The sequence below is a fragment of the Nomascus leucogenys genome, chromosome 2 (genome assembly GCF_006542625.1).
Source record: "Nomascus leucogenys isolate Asia chromosome 2, Asia_NLE_v1, whole genome shotgun sequence".
Classification (NCBI taxonomy): Eukaryota; Metazoa; Chordata; class Mammalia; order Primates; family Hylobatidae; genus Nomascus; species Nomascus leucogenys.
Window position 1 is genome coordinate 138975493 of NC_044382.1, and position 17802 is coordinate 138993294.

The 17802-nt window shown below is 37.2% G+C and overlaps 1 protein-coding gene across 1 annotated transcript in view; it reads left to right on the plus strand.

Annotated features, from left to right (window-relative positions):
* Nucleotides 1–17164, plus strand: part of LYRM7 (LYR motif containing 7) — a 29643-nt gene extending 12479 nt beyond the window's left edge. Inside the window, exons 4-5 of the mRNA XM_030818426.1 lie at nucleotides 5123–5204; nucleotides 15370–17164. Coding sequence (XP_030674286.1) covers nucleotides 5123–5204; nucleotides 15370–15440 — 153 coding nt within the window. The 3' untranslated portion in view covers nucleotides 15441–17164. The remainder of the gene's footprint in view (nucleotides 1–5122; nucleotides 5205–15369) is intronic.
* The last annotated feature ends 638 nt before the right edge of the window (nucleotides 17165–17802 follow it).

Here is a 17802-nt window from a genome sequence, read left to right on the forward strand (position 1 = left end):
TACTCCTAGTAAAAGTTCATTGAAAAAAATGCACAATTTTTCTTTTCCTATATATTATGTATTCTGGCATATACATATTATGTCTGTCCTCAGCTTCCTATGTCTAACTATATAAAGGTAAGGAAAGGACCCTTAGGAAGAAAACAAAACAAAAAAATGGAAAATAATTTTCAAGATAGTTATGGTTCCAAGAATTGATTCCTTTAAAAGGAATCCTTTTTAAAGGAAGGTACAAACTAGAGAAATTCTTCCATGTTTATAGAATTTCCAGATGTTTAAAAAAAAAAAACTGATAAAAAATACATTTATATTTAGTAGAGAAAATGCTATTTTTGAAATAGTAAATACCTGTAATAATGGAGCTCATGAGACAAAATGAGATAGCCTAAGTATTCCCTCTCTATAAAATAAACAAAAAGGGAAAGATTTTGCTGAAACATGATAGGGCAGATAGGGAATATGTAATTTTTATTCATGGCAGAAATTAAAATGACAGTATAATCAACTCATGACTTGAAGGGAGGTTAAAAGGTATATGAGGAAGTTTGTACTGTTTGCTATTCAGTAGACTAATTCATAACAATATGATAATTTTTTAATTTTGAAATTATGATTAAAGACTTTTAAATTGAGGTCTGTTTATATCAAGTAAACTGGGAAAATGAACTACAATCTCCCAAATTAATTTTACTTATAGAGCATTAATTTAACATTAAGCAATCTAGAAATTCCATATTTGTTATATACAAATGTATATTTTGTACTTTCTACAACTGAAAAATATTAAGATTTTAGTAATTTTTAAATAATTGCATTGTTAATTAGAGGGTTGATAGAGTCTTGGCACTAAAAGGAGTCTCAGGCATCCTGTCTAGACCAGCAGTTCTCAAACTTGGTCATCTCAAAGAACCTTTACACTCTTACAAATTGAGGACCCCAAAAAGCTTTGTTTATATCATTATTTACCACATTAGAAATGTAAACTGAGAATTTTTAAAAATATATATTGATTAATTCATTTTAAAATAACAATTTTATTATATGTTAAAAAGTAACATGATATTTATGAAAAATAACTTTTAAAAAATTTAGTGAGAAGAGTGGTATTGGTTTTTTTGTTTTTGTTTTGTTTTTGTTTTTGTTTTCATTTTATTTTATTATTATTATACTTTAAGTTTTAGGGTACATGTGCACAATGTGCAGGTTTGTTATATATGTATACATGTGCCATGTTGGTGTGCTGCACCCATTAAGTCATCATTTAGCATTAGGTATATCTCCTAATGCTATCCCTCTTCCCTCCCCCCACCCCTTCCTGTGTCCATGTGTTCTCATTGTTCAATTCCCACCTATGAGTGAGAACATGCGGTGTTTGGTTTTTTGTCCTTGTGACAGTTTACTGAGAATGATGATTTCCAGTTTCATCCATGTCCCTACAAAGGACAGGAACTCATCATTTTTTATGGCTGCATAGTATTCCATGGTGTATATGTGCCACATTTTCTTAATCCAGTCTATCGTTGTTGGACATTTGGGTTGCTTCCAAGTCTTTGCTATTGTGAATAGTGCCGCAGTAAACATACATGTGCATGTGTCTTTATAGCAGCATGATTTATAGTCCTTTGGGTATATACCCAGTAATGGGATGGCTGGGTCAAATGGTATTTCTAGTTCTAGATCCCTGAGGAATCGCCACACTGACTTCCACAATGGTTGAACTAGTTTACAGTCCCACCAACAGTGTAAAAGTGTTCCTATTTCTCCACATCCTCTCCAGCACCTGTTGTTTCCTGACTTTTTAATGATCACCATTCTAACTGGTGTGAGATGGTATCTCATTGTTGTTTTGATTTGCATTTCTCTAATGGCCAGTGATGATAGGCATTTTTGCATGTGTTTTTTGGCTGCATAAATATCTTCTTTTGAGAAGTGTCTGTTCATGTCCTTTGCCCACTTTTTGATGGGGTTGTTTGTTTTTTTCTTGTATATTTGTTTGAGTTCATTGTAGATTCTGGATATTAGCCCTTTGTCAGATGAGTAGGTTGTGAAAATTTTCTCCCATTTTGTTTTGAGATGGAGTTTCACTCTTGTTGCCCAGGCTGGAGTGCAGTGGCATGATCCCAGTTCACTGCAACCTCCACCTCTGGGTTCAAGCAATTCTCATGCCTCATCCTCCTCAGTAGCTGGGATTACAGGTGCATGCTACCACACCCAGCTAATTTTTGTATTTTTAGTAGAGACGGGTTTCACCATGTTGGCCAGGCTAGTCTTGAACTCCTGACCTCAGGTGATCCACCCACCTCAGCCTCCCAAAGTGCTGGGATTATAGGCGTGAGCCACTGTGCCCAGCCCCCTGCAATATGTTTTTTAGGTTGAAGTATATGAAGAAAATTCAGCCTCACACAGATTTGTAGTTGGAAAAGAGTAGAACAGTTAGATAATTGTGATTTTTTTTCTTTTCTTTATTTTTTTAGGTAGAGAGGAGGTCTTGCTTTGTTGCCCAGGCTGGTTTCAAACTCCTGGCTTCAAGCAATCCTCCTGCCTTAGCCTCCCAAAGTTCTGGGATTACAGGCATAAGCCACATAATTGTGAATATTTTTTAATACTGCGCCTTGACATGAGGTAATTTCTGTTTTTTTTTTTTTTGAGACGGAGTCTCACTGTGTCACCCAGTTAAAGGTTAGTTCCAATGTGCAACTCTGTTATCTGTCAGACCAGTGGAATTTTTTTGGAGGGGGGGTGGTTCCAGGATTCATGCAGACCACCTCCTCGTCATCTCCTCTGGACCCCCCTAATCCCTTATTCCTCAACTAGCCTTGTTTCCAGCCTTATATCTAGGACTTGACTCAGTTTATGTACCTCCAATGGCTGAGGAGACCCATTATTTTCTCCTTCTCTGCCCTGCTAAGCCCCTTCCCAGGTGTCAGGAGATGAGGCTTTGCTTCCCCACAGCTCTCTCCATGGCAGTTAATTCCAGCTCCCTCCTTTTTATGCTCAGACCAAAAACCTTGGTGCTTTCTTGACTGCTATTCTTCTCTCACACTTATATCCAGTCTGATAGCAAATCCTGTTGACTTAAATCTCAAAATATTAATATATACAGAACTCAACTACTTCTTATCCTCCCTGTCATTATGTCCGAGTCCAAGCCACCATCATCTCTCTTGTTACAACAGCCTCCTAATGGGCCTCCAGCTTCCAGCCACACTCCCTACAGCCTATTCTCAGTACTTTTAAAAACAGAATAAACTTTAAAAAAAAGAAAAAAAAAAGGCATATCTCAGCACTCTGCTACTCATAACCCCATGACTCTTCATCTCATTCAAGAAAAATCTAAAGTGCCTAACATGACCTACAAGACTGTCTGTCATCTAACCTTTGTTACCTTGCCACCTCAACTTGAACCACATCCCCCTCACTCTTCCCATCTCAGCCCCTTCTTTGAGGGTCCTTGAATTTACCAAAAAATTTCTTCACTTAGGGTTTTTATGCTGTTGCCTCTTCTTGGGATATTCTCTCACATGCCCTCAAAGCTTCATTTAGGTAGACCGATGAACTTTAATTGATATTTCCCTGTGAATGGATTTTTTACCCATGCATGATTTTGTAACATCATGCAGTGATGATTTAGAAAATATGGGTTCATTAAATACTACAGATATTCCAGATGTTGACATAGTTCATTACATATTTTAAAATTATATCTATCAATACTAGTATCCATCTCATCAGAAAAATCTTTAAGGCTGGGCATGGTGGCTCACACCTATAATCCCAACACTTCAGGAGGCTGAAGTGGGAGGGTCACTTGAGCTCAGAAGTTCAAGGCTGCAGTGAGTTATGATTACACCACTGCACTCCAGCCTGGGTGACAAAGCAAGACCTTGTCTCAAAAACAAAGCGAGAGAAAAATGTTTAAGTATTGTGAAGCTATCAAGCTTACCCTGGCAGATACAAGTTCTCCAGAATTCTGATATTTGCTTGAAAGCTTCAGTTTTGTCATTGTCAACAAATACTGTCAGTTGTTTTCTTTGAAGTGACACACTCTACTTTTCTAAGAAAATAAGAAAATATCTGCCAAATAGCTAAGTCTGAATAATCTTAATTTGTCAGTGGTTCTGTAAAGGTAAAAAATGGTATTTTGATGGAGAAATCTCTACTGCTCACAACTCAAACCATGCAGAAAGCTGTAGTGTTTTGAAAGTAATTTTGACCTCACAGATCCCTGAAAGGGTCTCAGGGTCTCTCAAGTACATGTTATTTGATGAGGTCTGAAACTCAGAGTAGGTGATTAACCCAAGGCCATACACTTAATGATACAGCCAAAGTTGGAGTTCAAGTGTTCTGAACATCTAACTCTATAAAAGAAAGATTCAACTGCCCTCCCAAAAATGTGCATTTTAAACACACTTAAAAATACACATTGTAACAAAAAATACTCTAAATCTGTTTTGGAAGAAAATATAGAATTGATAGATAAAAGTTAAAACTATATGCATATCTGAGCTTTCTATACTAGTTGGAATAGTTATAAAAAGTTAAAAGCAGTACAGTAGTCCCCCTTTATCGTTGGGGGATACATTTTAAGATCCTCAGTGGATGCCTCAAATCTCTGATAGTACCAAATCCTATATACTATGTTTTTATTATATATACTTTCCTATGATATAGTTTAATTTATAAATTAGACAGAGTACTCTTGTGCTTTGGAGCCATTATTAAGTAAAATAAGAGTTACTTGAATATAAGCATTGCAGTGTGGCAACAGTCAATCTTGATAGCCAAGATGGCTACTAAGTGACCACAGGTGGACAGTGTATACAATATGGATATGCTGGACAAATAAATGATTCACATCCCAGACAGCCTGGAGCAGATGGCATGAGATTTCATCATGCTACTCAGAGTGACATGTGATTAAAAACTTATACATTATTTATTTTGGGAATTTTCTATTTAATATTTTCAGACCGCAGTTGACCACAGGTAACTGAAACTGCAGATAAGGAGAAACTACTGTATTACTTGAAAAGAAATTATAGTAAAACTATCGTTTTCAAAAACAGTACATTCATATGAAACACCTAAAGGACTTACTCTATGTGTTTGGTTTTCTTAACAGCTAATGAAAATAGGTTCTGATGTTGAATTATTACTCAGAACATCTGTTATACAAGGTATTCACACAGACCACAATACACTGAGTAAGTAAAATTAAAGAAAAATGATTTCTAACTGCAATGTGTTTTAAAATATTGAATAATTATAGCACATGTAATGCTGAGTGGTAAAACAGCTTGATTTTGCCAGACAATGTGGTATACAGCATATATATTTTACAAGGTTATATAGTCTATAAGACTGAATTATAAAACTTTGTTTTGCCACATTTGTTTCCTTTTAATTAATTTTTATTTTTTTATCTTGTTATATTTCAAAACTAATTACGAAGACAGTACAACTATATATTTTTATCATATTTATTTACAGTTCTTAATTTTTCTGGCATCATTTATCACTTACCTAGACTATTTCTTTACCTTTTACTCTATAATGAGTTTTGTTTTTCGTTTTTTTGTTGTTTTTTGGGGTTTTTTGAGATGGAGTCTCACTCTGTCCCCTAGGCTGGAGTGCAGTAGTGCAATCTTGGCTTGCTGTAACCTCCTCCTCCTTGGTTCAAGTGTTTCTCATGCCTCAGCCTCCCAACTAGCTAGGACTACAGGCACACACCACCCATGCCCAGCTAATTTTTGTATTTTTAGTAGAAACAGGGTTTTACTTTGTTGGCCAGGCTGGTCTCAAACTCCTGACCTCAGGTGATCCACCTGCCTCAGCCTCCCAAAGTGCTGGGATTACATGCATGAGCCATTGCACCTGGCCTATAATTAGTTATTTTAATTCAGAAGATTTAGGATTATAGGAAATGGGGATATAGTTGAGGATCCTCCATTATACCTCGAGACTCCAGATGGTGCTTCAGCAAAATCTCATTTCACATAATATTTTGTTTTTATTCTCTAAAGTATCTTTGGGGACAGTAACAACAAAAAGATGACATTCAAAATTGTTGGCCAGGTGCAGTGGCTCGTTACTGTAATCCCAGCACTTTGGGAGGCCAAGGCAGGAGTCTAGAATGGGCCCAGGAGTTCAAGACCAGCCTGGGCAATATGACAAAACCCCGCCTCTACAAAAAATACAAAAGTTATCAGGATGCAGTGGTGCACACCTGTAATTCCAGCTAGTAGGGAGGCTGAGGTGGGAGGATCACTTCAGCCCAGGAGGTTGAGGCCTTAGTGAGCCACGAGTATGCCACTGTACTCCAGCCTGGGTGACAGAGTAAGACCCTGCCTCAAAAAAACAGTGGCTGTGATCTCGGCTCACTGCAACCTCCGTCTCCCAGGTTCAAGTGATTCTCCTGCCTCAGCCCCTCAAGTAGCTGGGATTACAGGAGCTTGCCACCACGCCCAGCTAATTTTTGTATTTTTAGTAGAGACAAGGTTTCACCACGTTGGCCAGGCTGGTCTGGAATTCCTGACCTCAGGTGATCCACTTGCCTCGGCCTCCCAAAATGCTGGGTTTACAGGTGTGAGCCCCTGCACCTGGCTGATCTAAGTTATGTTTATAAGGGCAGAAAACATAATTAATCCTAAATTTAAGATGTGTAGTCACCAGCGTTTATCTTAATAATGATCTTTGGAGTTTCTGTGTAGTATAGCCAACATTTTATACAGGTAATCACAGATATATATTATTTTTATCATATGAATAAAGTTTTAGGTTATTTTAATAACTAAATTTAGTATCTATTTCAAATGCCTGGTTTTAGATATAACAGTACTGAATATCGTTTAGATTTCTTTTTATCCTTTGGTTTTATGTATATTTTAATTTTCCCACAGAATTAAATATTTTGACTCTTTTATGAATATTAATATGTATTGCCTTAATAATAGCCTCATTCTTTCTGTGTGTGTGTATATATATGTATACACACATATATATACATATATATACACATATATATATATACATAAATATGTGTATAGGTCCAAAATGTAAGAAATTTGATTCCTTAATCTCTCTTTCTAAAAGTTACTTTAAGCAAAATTCCTTCAAATATTTTAGCAGTGTCTACACTGTCACATAGAAATGACAAGAATAAAAATTCTGCTTCTTGTTTAGAAAATGGAGAGTTGTGATTATGTGTTTCTAAAAAATATCATATAATGTCTCAAAATGAAAGATAATAGAAATTGAAAGTAATAAAATGAAACTTCATTTGGAAGAGTAATCACCTTGTATGCATGAATTCTAAATCCATCTGTCTTTTTATTCCATTCAAATAATATCTACAGTGGAAATTAAATTTTGAATCCCAGCAGGAACTCTTTATCTTAAATAATTTCTCATTTTTAATTTTTTTTTAAAAATCACTTCCAGACATCTCTCAAAAGGAGACACACAAATGGCCAACAAGTATATGAAAAAATACACAACATCACTCATCAGGGAAATGAAAATTAAAACCACAATGAAATATCATCTCACCCCAGATAGAATGACTATTGTCAAAAAGACAAAAAATAACAAATGCTGACAAGGATGTGGAGAAAGGAGAATTCTTATACACTCTTGGTGGGAATGTAAATTAGGATAGCCATTATAGAAAACAGTATAGAGGTTCCTCAAAAACTAAGCATAGAACTATTGCAAGATCTAGTAATTCCTCTCCTGGGTATGTATCCAAAGGGAAGGAAATCACTGTATCCAAGAAATAGCTGCATTCTCATGTTTATCTTGGCACTATTCACAATAGCCAAGCTATGGAATCAACCTAAGAATCCATTGACAGATGATTAAAAAAATGTGGTGTGTATATATATATACACACACACATACACACGCACAATGGAATATTATTCAGCCATAAAAAGAAGGAAATCTTGTCATTTGTGACAACATACATGAACCTGGAAGACATTATGTTAAGTGAAATAAGCCAGGCACAGAAAGACAAATATTGCATGTTCTCACTCATGTGGAACCTAAAAGAATTCAACTTGCAGAAACAGAGCACAGATAATGGTTACTAGAGGCCAGGAAGGGTCAGAGGGGGATAGCTAGAGGTTGGTTAATGGGTCCAAAATTGCAATTAGCTAGGAGGAATAAGTTCTAGTGTTCTATAGCACTGTAGGGTAACTGTAATTAACAATTTATTGTATATTTTCAAATAGCTGGAAGAGCAAATTTTGAATATTCCTAACACAAAGAAATGATCAATAAGGTCATAGATATGCTAATTACCCTGATTTGATCATCACACATATACATGCATTGAACTATCACGGTACCCCTTAAATATGCATATTTAGTATGTATCAATTAAAAATAAAAGGAAAACATTTACTTCCTTTATCCTTGCCGGTGAATTCAAGGTTCTTTATTACAAGCATAATTTCATCATTTGAAATAATTCCTTATTTTTAAAATCTTTAAAAAATATTTTGGAAACTATTTTTCTTTCCAAATATTTTCTACTCTATTTTTTGTATTATCTCAGGTGCCTGAATTTGTATAAATCATAATTTTTTATTCGTATCATTCATCATTGGTCTAGCATAGCCTTTAACTATGAGTTAGAAAAATACTCAGGTTATTCATTATTCTATACTTGCTTTCTGTTGATTATTAACATTTGTCAAAACCCTCTTTCTAATGTGGATATTAGTCTCCTGGCTTCAGTGTTGGCCTTTGGCAAACATATATATTTTCATTCATACAAATTTATGATAAAGATGGTCCCAAGAAAACCCAGGACTTCAGGTCATCATTTTTTATGGTACTTAGTTTTTTAATAGGATCCATATTTTTTAACTTCCTCTCTGGCATATATGTAAGAAAAAATAGGGAAGTACTTCTAAACGAATGATACAGTTAAAAAAACAAAAAGCTCTAAGAAGCTGTTCTTTAGATGTATTTTAAACTTCTGCCTTTGGTTTATTTAGAATTGTCATTGTCTAAAACTATCTTACGGTTTGTGTTCTAAGACATGTTAATGTGACTCAACAAACATTGAATCGCTGTTATGCTAGATGCCAGGGATAGAACAATGGGCAAGACAGATGTGGTTCCTATCCAGTGGAACTTAGAGTGCTGTGTAAAAGACAGGCAATTAAATGTACAGCTGCAGTTCTTGCAATGCCAGGATAGGAGGCAGAGATTGCTGAGGCACATAAGCAGAGCTACAGATCCAAACTTGATGAGTTAGGGACAGGTTCTTGGAAGAAAATACTTTTGTGTTACAGTTTCCCTAATTTGAAGTCATCATTTATAAAAATAATATACACAATGTGCTTGAAATATTTAGAAGTGTTTCTGGAACTTCAGTGTGAAATATTTTAAGGTCCTTTAAATTATTTGGATTCAAAATATCTCTGTGATTGTCACACTATTCTAAACTATGCTATTCATAATAATTTATTTTAAAATATTTACCTAAATTTGTATTTTGGTCCAAAATTGAGATAAAGACTTTATTTCAAGGAATTGCTTTTTGGCCAGGTGCCGTGGCTCATGCCTGTAATCCCAACACTTGGTGGGAGGCTGAGGCAGGTGGATCAACTGAGGTCAGAAGTTAGAGACCAGCCTGATCAACATGGAGAAACCTCATCTCTACTAAAAATACAGAATTAGCCGGGCATGGTGGCACACGCCTGTAGTCCCAGCTACTCAGGAGGCTGAGGCAGGAAAATCGCTGGAACCCGGGAGGCGGAGGTTGCAGTGAGCCGAGATTGCGCCATTGCACTCCAGCCTGGGCAACAAGAGCAAAACTCTGTCTCAAAAAAAAAAAAAAAAAAAGAGAAATTGCTTTTTACTGATATACTTAATATGACCAGAGTAGATACGGCGTTTCAGGGGCCTAAAGTACGGGAAATAAACCACGATCTCAATGCAGTTCCTTTTTAAAGATCTGGCAACATCAACAAACTAAGGCTGTTATAGTACTCAGTATCTAATGTGGAAAGCAAAGTCAGGGATTTTATAATCTATAAGACAAAATTATAATAAAAACAGTATATAGCATATAAATATACTTGGGGTGCATTTGACGTAATTAAAGTGTTAACAGTTAATGAATACAGAAGAATTAAGTTGTAAAATATCTTTTGATACCAAAGATTATCCAATAAGGTGAATTGGGTAAAGAAATAGAACAGCGGATATTTGACAGGTTTTCTGGTAATTTACTACTCTTCGAATAACCCTGCTTTGTTTCAAGAATTTGCATCTGCCTGAATTCTAAATCCTAAGACAGAATCTAGAAAATTTAAGTTCCTCGGTTTCCTTTGTAGCTCAGGCACAGGCGTTTGATAGGTGAAGGACACTCACTTGTATTCAGCACAGAATCTGTTTTGCTGGCAGGAGTAGCATCAGTGGTTTCAGGATCAGGTTCCTCATGGAGAAGAGAAGTAGCATTGGTATGGTGGCAAGAGCAGACATAGTAAGGTTGAGTTTCTGGCAACATCCGAAGTGTAGCATCTTGTGTTCCATGAGGGTAAAAATGGCGGTATTTTTTTCTGGCACCCCACTAGAGAGCAGCAGTTTTTATCATTAGCCTGTTTCTGTGGTATGGCTTTGGTCATTGTTCCTGGAAGCTTAGTCTCAAGCCTGCCTGGTTCTGGACAATTTGAAACAAGCTGTTTAATGCCTCTCCAGCTTCTAAGCAGCCAGAGGCTGCTTCTGTGACTAGTAACCAACAGTTAAAGCTTTTATAGTCCACTTCCTGGTGATATGAGTTAGACAAAATAAAATTGGCTGGGTGCGGTGTCTCACACGTGTTATCCCAGCACTTTGGGAAGCTGAGGTGGGCAGATCACCTGAGGTCAGGAGTTTGAGACCAGCCCCCTGGCCAACATGGTGAAACCCCGTCTCTACTGAAAAAATATAAAAATTAGCTGGGCATGGTGGTGGGCGCCTGTAATCCCAGCTACTCAGGAGGCTGAGGCAGGAGAATTGCTTGAACCTGGGAGGCGGAGGTTGCAGTGAGCCGAGATCACAGCCACTGCCCTCCAGCCTGGGTGACAGACAGGGCAAGGTTCCGTCTCAAAAAATAATAATAATAAATAAGTAAAATTGAAAAAGAGGATGAATGCAGATTAAGCTAGCCCACAAAGCAGAGACAGAAAGAAGTATTACTTTGCTAAAAGGCACGCTTCTGTCTATAGCCTAGAGTCGAATTGATCAAGAATCCCATAATTTAGAGCCTTGAAGAGTTAAAAATGCTAATTGTTCTTATCCACTAAAACTAAAGCCAATATAAGCAGGGAAATTCTGAGCTGTAACATGAAATAAGATCGATGCCTCAAGACTTTCTCATTCTTGCAGACAAAGATTAGATACATGATTCATTTACTGACTGGAGCTTACTATTCTTCATTGCTTTAAGAAGTGGCCACTAAGGTAAGGGTTAGGGAGATGGGCAGAACGTAGAGGCTGCTACCAAAGGATGACAGTCTTCATGCTTATTTTTCTGTGGCTACTTGTGCACGGAAATGACTGGAAACCAATTTGAAGCTTATAAAGTTTTTGAGTGAATTTTATTGCCAAGAAACCCCAGGCCTGGGTAGCTGTTTTCACCTCTTAAGGCCACCCCTGGGCCCCTAAACTCCTATCACCAGGAAGTGGACTATGAAAGCTTTTAAAGCCCCAAAGAAGGGCATCTTCCCCAATATCTCCACCTTAGAACAATGAGGCTCAGCAGGACCTAATGGAAACACTAGCAGTGTAACCAAACATCCTTGGTTTCAGTCTGGATGAGACCTGAGGGGACAGGTAGTGCGTGGATGTATGCTACAGATGGAAAGAAGGATGTATATGCATTTTGCATAGCCAAAGGGGTGGTGCTTGTTGCCTCTCCAGTATCTATTCTCCTGTTCTTTTTTTTTTTTTTTTTTTTTTTTTTGAGATAGAGTGTCCTTCTGTCGCTCAGGCTGGAGTGCAGTGGCATGATCTCGGCTCACTACAACCTCAGCCTCCCGGGTTCAAGCGATTCTCATGCCTCACACCTCCTGAATAGCTGGGACCACAGCTCAAGCAATCCAACCGCCTCGGCCTCCTAAAGTACTAGGAGTATAGGTGTGAGCCACTGTGCTTGGCTTCTCCTGTTCTTTTTTACTAATTGAAAAATTGTGTTCAGGGTGCAATGTACCAAGCAAAAAAAAAGTTATTTTCCAGACCATGTGACACCTTTCTGGTCTATATAAACCCTGTCTATTGGGTGTTACTTCCAAGAAAGTCATTGTTTTCGTGTTTAAAAGGAATAGGCTGAGCTGGCACTCTCCTTTTGCCCTTTTCTCTTCTCTCTTCTTCCCATCTGGAGTGCAGATGTGATATGACAGCAGCAGTGAAGACAAAACCACTCATGGAAGGTAGCAGAACAGGAAGAGAGAAAGAGCCTAGGTCCTTAGTATCACTAAGGACAAGCACTAGCCCAGAACTGCCTTAATCTGTATTTCTTTTTTTTTTTTCGAGACGGAGTCTAACTCTGTCGCCCAGGCTGAAGTACAGTGGCACGATCTTGGCTCACTGCAACCTCTGCCTTTGGGTTCAAGCAATTCTCCTGCCTCAGCCTCCCTAGTAGCTGGTGCCTGCCACCACGCTCAGCTAATTTTTGTATTTTTAGTAGAGACGGGGTTTCACTGTGTTGGCCAGGCTGGTCTCGAACTCCTGACCTTGTGATCCACCCACCTCGGCCTCCCAAAGTGCTGTGATGACAAGCATGAGCCACCATGCCTGTCCTTTAATCTGTATTTCTTGATAATGTGAGAAAAATTAAATCTCTTACTTATTTAAACCAGCTTGTTGGACTTTGGTTATTCAGCGCTGAACATACTCTAAAATGATATGGGTATATTTAACCATTTATTTTTCCATTCTCCCATAAAAGTCTTGTTCCACTTTTGTAACTCGTGACATTATACTGTAATTTGTTGTTTGTCTAGCTGTCTTTTCCATTAGATTGTGAGCTCCTTGAAGCTGAAGAGACTATTATATATATATTCACCTTCATATCTTAATTTCTTAATGTAATGTCTAGCATGAAATAGGCACATATAGGTTTGATAAATGAAACAAGTTATTGCCATTGTTAACAAGTTAAAACATACACTACAATTTATTCTCTGATGAACTCTCCATAGGTTTGGTAAAAACAAGTGAGATATAAACAATGGTTGAATAATACTTATTTAACTGGTTTTCATTTCAGTAAGCCAAATTTATCATCTGGCTAATAAGAGCACTATTTTTAGTCTGACCAGTTCTTTTTTAATTAAGTGAAATATTCAGTTTGCCTTTTGGGTTAAATTTGTTTTAGTGTTGTCTTCTTTTTTTTTTTTTTTTTGAGAGAGAGAGCCTGTTTCCCAGGCTGGAGTGCAGTAGCATAATTATTGCTCACTGTAACCTCAAACTCCTGGGCTCAAGCAATCCTCCTGCCTCAGCCTCTTGAGTAGCTAGGAATACAGGTGTGCACCACCATGCCTAGCTAATTTTTAAACAATTTTTTGTAGAGACAGAGTCTCGCTATGTTTCCCAAGCTGGTCTCAAAGTCCTGGCATCAAGCAATCTTCCCACCTCAGCTTCCCAAAGTGCCAGCATTACAGGCATGAGCCGCTGCGCCTGGCCAGTGTGTGTGTGTGTGTGTGTGTGTGTGTGCGCGCAAATATATATACATTTTTAAAACCTTTTTATTTTGAAATAATTCAGATTTATAAAAAAAGTGCACAAGTTGAAGGGTATGAGAATTTCCTTTACCCAGATTCTACAAATGCTAACATTTTACCATATTTGCCTTATTGTGTTTCCCTTATTTTTTTTTCCTGAACTTTCTGAGAGTAAGTTGCAGACATAATGCCTATTTACCCCAAAATGAACATTTTTAGAATTATGACAGCCCATTTGGGTCTAGATGTTCTGGAGAAATACTTTAGAGCATATTTATTTAAGATACTGCAATGTGTATTTCCTAAATGTACAAGGACATTCTCTAATGTAACTGCAATATAATGACCAAAACCAGGGTATTAACATTGATGAAATGCTATCATTTAAATCTTCCCATTTGTCCTAATAATGTATTTTATGGCAAAAGGAAAAAAAATTCCCTGTGGACCAGTATCCTATTGGGGATCACACATTGCATGTAGTCATCATGTCTCTTTAGTTATCGTTAATCTAGAGCAGTCCTTCGTCTTTCTTCGTCTTTCATGTCCATGATGTTTTAAAAAGTATAGGCAGGTTATTTTATAGAAGGTCGTGCAAGCATTTTTTGATTGATAGCTCATCTAGGTTCAGCTCTTCTGGAGAAAGGAAGAAGAAATCATGTATCTCCTCAAAAATTTGGAACTTTTTTTTTTTTTTTGAGATGGACTCTCACTGTGTCCCCCAGGCTGGAGTGCAGTGGCATCATCTCGGCTCACTGCAACCTCCGCCTCCCATGTTCAAGCAATTCTTGTGCCTCAGCCTCCTGAGTAGCTGGGATTACAGGCATGCACCACCACACCTAGCTGATTTTTTTTTTTTTTTTTTTGGATTTTTAGTCGAGATGGGGTTTCACCATGTTAGTCAGCCTAGTTTCCATCTCCAGACCTCAAATGATCATCCCGCCTTAGCCTCCCAAAGTTCTGGGATTACAGCCGTGAGTCACCACGCCCAGCCAAAAATTTGTATCTGAAGAGCTTTATCTTGACTCCAGCAAGATGTCTTACCTAGGACTCAACAGGTTTTTGTTGTTGTTTTATGATATTTCTCAATGTGGGCACTACTGGCATTTTTGACAAGACAGTTCTTCACTATGCCAGACTGTCCCACACATTACAGAAGGTTTAGCATCCCTGGCTCCTGCCCACTAAATTCCAGTAGCATTCTCCAGTTGATATGACCACACAAAACACCCTCTTTTAAGAACGATTGTTATTTAAAATTTAGAATCTTTAAATTAGGAGACCAGTCTTGCTTTTCATATGGTAGATAGTGTAAGCAAAATTTCCAATTGTTTTCATTATCAGTAATTGGTAATTAAATGGCCAATAGTAGAAGTTTTAGCTGAATTCTCTTCAGTTATTTAATTTGCTATATTTAATGATAAAGGGTTAAGTGGATCATATATGCTTTTATATAATCTGAAATGAGAATGCTGTTCTAGAGTCAAGGATGCCACCTTAGATATCAACTGAAATAAAATATCCCTGAAAGATTTATCTTAAAACTAGATATTTTACTATTTTAAATTTTAGGGGGAAATGAGTGTCCTTGCATTTAATTCTAATTTTAGTGATGTTAATTATTCTCTGTTTTTTTTTTTTCTTTCAGAACTGGTCCCTAGGAAAGACCTTCTTGTAGAAAATGTGCCATATTGTGATGCACCAATTCAGAAGCAATGAGTTTTCTAGAATACAACAAGTCTTTGTACTTTTTAACTTTAAAATCTACAACTCTGGCAAAAGTCCTGGAAATGCGGACGTTTTCCCTGAACTGGCATATTGAAAATGAATGAATTACAGAATAGCTTCATATTTAAATTTCATGTTAAAAGGTCATTACTGAGAACTAAAGAACATAATTAAGTATTTCTAAAGGAAATTAGATAAGAAAACATTTCATTTTCATTGAAAATCAAATTTCATAAAGCAAAATGAACGCTTAGGGAGATATATTCACTCTTTGACCTTGATGAGTATTTGGTCTTACCATAGCTATTTGAGAATGTGGTGCTTTTACAAATTGGCAAGTTTTCCTGCCATGTGAAATGCAATTACTACATTTAAATTATTAGATTAAAATGGTATTTAGTCCTGAAAAATATTAAATTGGTCAAAAAAATCACAGTGTATGCCAGCTCTCTACAGAAAGTGGCCTTTGTTTTCTAAAGCACTGGGATTATTTCTGTAGCTAATATATAATTGTACAGTTTCTTTTTAGAGATAGGGAGTATCTCTGTGTTCTTATGAAGACATTTTTTATCAGTTTTCTGGAAATAGATGAATAAAATATTATAGTCACCTAGGGTCACTATGGAATGAAGAAATCCTAGTTTAAAGAGGAAATAGTGGCCCTTGATCAAACTATTTAATATGGCCTTAGTAGAATTAGCTGTATTTAGACAAAGTTAGACTTTACTGCGAAATGTAATGGGTGGCTACATTCTCTTCGTTTTAATTAATGAAACTTAAATGGCTTCTCTTCTTCCACATGTCCTGTCCTTGACAAGATGGGCAGTATCACAAAAGGTCCTGGCATTCTACCATCTAACACTAGGAACTGTAAAATCCTGTTTAATATTCTTCTTGTTTCTCTTTTATCTGTGTATCTTTGCCATTCTATTTTCTCAGTGAATAGTATGTTTTCTCCCATCCACTGATAAATTCTCTCATTTGATGATGATACAGGGTTTTTAATTTTTGCAAGATTCTCAATGAAAGCATTGTTATGTATCTAGAAATTATACCTAGAGAAAAATGAAAGTTGTTTCAAATTTGAAATTTGCCCTTTTAAGGGAATGCTGAATGTCATCACAGTATATAATCACTATATAAATGTGCTGACTTAGTTATTTTAGTGTCTATATGACATATTTTGAGGAAAGTTGGCTGACGTTATTTAAATTTAATATATATTCTATATTTTAGTGTTATTGAATATTTTATCACTGAGCATTTTTTCTTTAACCTGAATTCCTTGGTTCCATTTTTCATTCATATTGATTTAAATAACTCCAGATTTCTTTCTTATAGTCATTATTAGTAGCAGATGAGATTAATAATTCACATGGTTATTAAAGATAGTGGCTTAGAGATTTTAAGATATATTGATATAGGCCCGGGCGCTGTGGCTCACACCTGTAATCCCAGCACTTTAGGAGGCCGAGGTGGGCGGATCACAAGGTCAGGAGTTCAAGACCAGCCTGGCCAATATGGTGAAACCCCGTCTCTACTAAAAACACAAAAATTAGCCAGGTGTGGTGGCGGGCACCTGTAGTCCCAGCTACTCGGGAGGCTGAGGCAGGCAAATCGCTTGAACCTGGGAGGCGGAGGTTGCAGTGAACCGAGGTTGTGCCACTGCACTCCAGCCTGGCAGACAGAGTGAGACTGTGTCTCAAAAAAAAAAAGATATATTGATATAGATAGGTAGATATGATATTGTACTTTCATGCCATAAGACTACACAATAAAGTTCCTGAAAGTTTCTGGCTGGGTGCAGTGGCTCACGCCTGTAATCCCAGCAGTTTGGGAGGCCGAGGCAGGCAGATCACCTGAGGTCAAGAGTTCTAGACCAGCCTGACCAACATGGAGAAACCCCGTCTCTACTAAAAAAAATACAAAATTAGCCAGGCTTGGTGGCATATGCCTGTAATCCCAGCTACTTGGGAGACTGAAGCAGGAGAGTCACTTGAACCTGGGAGACGGAGGTTGCAGTGAGCCGAGATCGCACCATTGCACTCCAGCCTGGGCAACAAGAGTGAAACTCCGTCTCAAAAATAAATAAATAAAGTTCCTGTGAAGTATATAAACATGTCAACAACAGGCTTGACTGTCACAAAATTCTGAAAGATGTGGCACTCTGTTCTTATATAGCATATGCTAATTTATTTATTTTTTGAGATTGAGTTTTGCTGTGTCACCCAGGTTGGAGTGCAGTGGCATGATCATGGCCCACTAAAGCCTTGACCCCTGGGGCTCAGCAATTCTCCCAACTAAGCCTCCCAAATAGCTGAGACTAGAGGTATGCGCCACCACACCTAGCTAT